General features: G+C 35.3%; 1 protein-coding gene across 2 annotated transcripts; it reads left to right on the forward strand.

Moving 5' to 3' along the window:
- The first annotated feature begins 655 nt into the window (after nt 1-655).
- Nucleotides 656-3,105, forward strand: LOC108484597 (protein IQ-DOMAIN 11). Of its 2 annotated transcripts, none has more exons than XM_017788445.2 (6): nt 656-1,120; nt 1,260-1,347; nt 1,441-1,719; nt 1,880-2,098; nt 2,175-2,306; nt 2,383-3,105. In XM_017788445.2, exons 2-6 carry the CDS (start codon nt 1,273-1,275, stop codon nt 3,004-3,006), a joined length of 1,329 nt encoding a protein of 442 aa, XP_017643934.1. In that variant the 5' UTR covers nt 656-1,120; nt 1,260-1,272; the 3' UTR covers nt 3,007-3,105. The 2 variants fall into 2 exon arrangements, with proteins under 2 accessions (XP_017643934.1, XP_017643935.1); XM_017788446.2 differs by having other exon boundaries at nt 1,444-1,719.
- Nucleotides 3,106-3,387: the final 282 nt, after the last annotated feature.

Raw genomic sequence — 3,387 nt, forward strand, 5'->3', positions numbered from 1 at the left:
AAACTTAATTAACTATACAATAAATATTAACCCTATTACAATTTAAATTTATGTAATTCTTTTTAATAATACAATGATTAAAATAATTAATTTAATAATAAAGGAACTAATTTAATTATGTACCTATAACATAGGTACCACCCATATATTTTAACTTATATAATAGTATCCCAGTGTACTACTTGTGCTTTAAGGCAATGGTCCATATGTTTCTAAAAAGAAGGATGAGTTTCCTTTGAGGGCAAAGTGAAAGTATATCACATCATGCCCTTTTATCAAGAGAAGGGCAAAACTCAAGGTGTTAATTAGGAAAACATTTTAGGTTTTTCATATATAGTTTCAACCAAAGTATTTAGATATAGTCTTAAAATTTTTTTAATTTAAACTGATACAGCAAATCATATTATTGAATTAAAATTTCACGGAATAATTTTTAAGTATAGATACAATTTTTAATTTTTTTAAAAATATTAATATATTTATATTAAATATATTTATATACAAATTTAAATTGAAAATTTAGGTTAAATTCTATACCCATGGGAAGCGTAGCAAGTTTAGTAATCTTATCTCAAAACTCAACCCCAATGTTAAAGAAAAGGGAATAAGTGAAGGGATAAGAAAGTAATTTCCTTCCCAACAGACATGTTCAAATGTCTGTTAGGACTTGAGAACTTGAGAAAAAGTGGGGAGTTGGAAAAGGATGGAAAGGCCCCATGCCATGAAGCTCAGACAGTGAGACTTTCTCATAATTCATTGAGAGCTTCCCTCCATGAAATACTGTATAGCTTAGCTTTATTTTTATTTTTATTAGTCATACAGTGGTTGCTTGGAAGGCCCACAACTTTGAACAGATGAAACTCATCATGAAGGAAAACTATGAATCCTTGGACAGATCTTTATTTGTACATGGCTAGATTTTAATCAAACTTTTGGGTGTCTGTGGCTTCAGTTTCTCAAGGAAATATTTTGGGGTTTCTTCAGTATATGTGATCAAGTCCCCCACTTTTCTTGGTTGTAATAAACAATGGTTGATCTAAATCCCCGGCAATCCTATCCAAGTTTTTTTGAAGCGGTGATTCCTGTTTGACTCTCCGGATCACGGGATTTTAGGAAATGGGTAAGAATTCACTGCACCTTTCCCAAGCGGTCTTCTTTATATTATGCTTCATCTTGTACATTTCCTCCATTTTCAGCTGCATTAAGTTTCATAATTACTGAAAATAACTTGAAAAAGAAACCTTTTTTCTTTACTGCAGTGAAAGATCTACAATGGCTAAGAAAAAGAGCTGGTTCAGTCTAGTGAAGAAGTTTTTTCTCTTTGAGACAATTGCAAGAACAGAGAAGGTAACGTTTTTTTTTTGCTATTTACTGCTGTTTCCCAGGTTTTTTTTTTTCTTTTTCTTTATCCTTTATGAATGGATGTTATCTATTTGTCAGAAGGAGAAAAAAAGGAAATGGATGTTTGGAACGTTAAGGACCAAGAGGTTGACAGCACCACCAAAGGACGTGACAAAGGATGAGCATGTAACTGTGGCTATTACCACACCTGCTGCCCCCGAAGCAGGTGTTGCAGCCGCTCAGGTTGCGGCCGAGGTTGTTCCACCCTATGGTACCCTTCATTCTAACCATATATGTGATGGAAAAACAGATGAACGAGCCCTGGATGTTCAAGAACTTGCTGCCACAAAAATCCAAGCTACCTTTCGGGGCTACCTGGTAAGTTCATCACTCTACTGAACTTCCTTCTTTCCCTTGGCTATTTTTTTTAGTGATTTGTCGTTCTAGTTTCTTGTAAGAAAACTGAGCTGAGAATTTGGCTAACTATTATGAACAAAAATTGCATCGATGATGAAGTTGATATTGGAGAAACTTGTAGGCAAGGAAAGCTTTGCGGGCGCTGAAGGGGATAGTGAGGCTTCAAGCAATCATCCGCGGATCGGCTGTGAGACGACAAGCAATGAATACTCTAAAATGCTTACAATCAATTGTGAATATTCAGTCTCAGGTTAGTGCAATGAGATTCCAAATGGCAGAAGGTACTTGGCAATATGATGAGACCAAACAGTTGGTGACATTGGAAGACAAGATTATTAAGGTATATGTCAAACTCCTATATCGCGATTGAGGATTTCCATGTCATGATTTTGACATAAATGTTCAAAAAATTGCAGGTGGACATAAACAGTCAAAGAAGATGGGATGATAGCATTTTGACAAAGGAAGAGGCAGAAGCGATGGTTTTAAGCAGGAAAGAAGCTGCAATCAAAAGAGAACGGATAAAGGAATACTCATATGTTCATAGGGTAAACCCTCTTTGGCTTCAAGAATCTTTTTCTTTCCTAGTGCATTGTTCTGATGAGTTTGAAATATTTTTTGCAGAAGTCAGCTGAATCAGAACTAAACAAAGGTAATGGACGATTAAAGTACTGGTTAGACGAATGGGTGGATACTCAAGTCACTAAAAGTAAAGAACTTGAAGATTTGGACTCGGTATGGACCTCGAATCGCAAGCCCATGGAGGAAAACAGAGCTAAACATCTAAGGCTGAAGACTTCTCCGAGACCATATCATTATAATTCGGAAGGACTGGAGTCTCCGGTAGTACCAGTTCCACGAAGATCGTTTCATAAGAAGCAGTGTTCTTTGGGAGAAGACAATTCTTTTCCAACCTCTCCTGTAGTTCCACCTTACATGGCTGCTACACAATCAGCAAGGGCAAAGGTAAGATCATTGAGTTCACCAAAGGTAAGGCCTGGAAGTTTTGAAACTCAGTCTGAAAGCTACTCACCATATAAGAACAAACTGTGTCTTATATCTTCTATTACAAGTGAAGTGCCAAGCAGTTATAAGATGAGTGGCAGCAGAAGTAGTGCTTATCAGCAGAGATCCCCGAGCCTAAAGGGTGTGCCGGGTCCTGTCAAATCGAAGCGAACCTTAAAGGATCTTAGCTTTAACTCTGAGTGTTCGTTGCCTAATTGGGTGCAAGAAAGCACCTTTAGATGATTGATTCTTCCATTCTGGTTATTAGCTTGTGGTAGCCATTTGTACGGTTGTCGAAAATCGAAAATAATATCTACTGGAAGAAGATGAATTTGTAGAAAATGACAAGTAAGATCCTGATAATAATTTTATTTTTTTAACAAACAAGTAACATAAAAATAAATGAGAAGATTTAGAATTAAACACTAAAATTAAAAGTAAAATAAAATAAGAAAATAAAATATAAGAAAATGAACGAGGAAAAACTCTAGTCAAAGTAAATTATCAAATTAATTTAAAGGTTTTATCGTTGATATAAAGATAAATGTCGATGTTCTTTAATAAATTGGTTATAATCATCGATTATCTCCTAGTAACGTAAACTCTTCTTAAGTTCTTGCTAAG

Source organism: Gossypium arboreum, chromosome 6 (assembly GCF_025698485.1).
Source record: "Gossypium arboreum isolate Shixiya-1 chromosome 6, ASM2569848v2, whole genome shotgun sequence".
Lineage (NCBI taxonomy): Eukaryota > Viridiplantae > Streptophyta > Magnoliopsida > Malvales > Malvaceae > Gossypium > Gossypium arboreum.

What these genes read in the sequence shown, in the direction of transcription:
- LOC108484597 (XM_017788445.2), top strand. Translation starts at nt 1,273, where the DNA reads ATGGCTAAGAAAAAGAGCTGGTTCAGTCTAGTGAAGAAGTTTTTTCTC. An exon ending in CAATTGCAAGAACAGAGAAG is followed by an intron (nt 1,348 to 1,440) that starts GTAACGTTTTTT and finishes TCTATTTGTCAG; the next exon opens with AAGGAGAAAAAAAGGAAATG. An exon ending in TGGAAGACAAGATTATTAAG is followed by an intron (nt 2,099 to 2,174) that starts GTATATGTCAAA and finishes AAAAAATTGCAG; the next exon opens with GTGGACATAAACAGTCAAAG.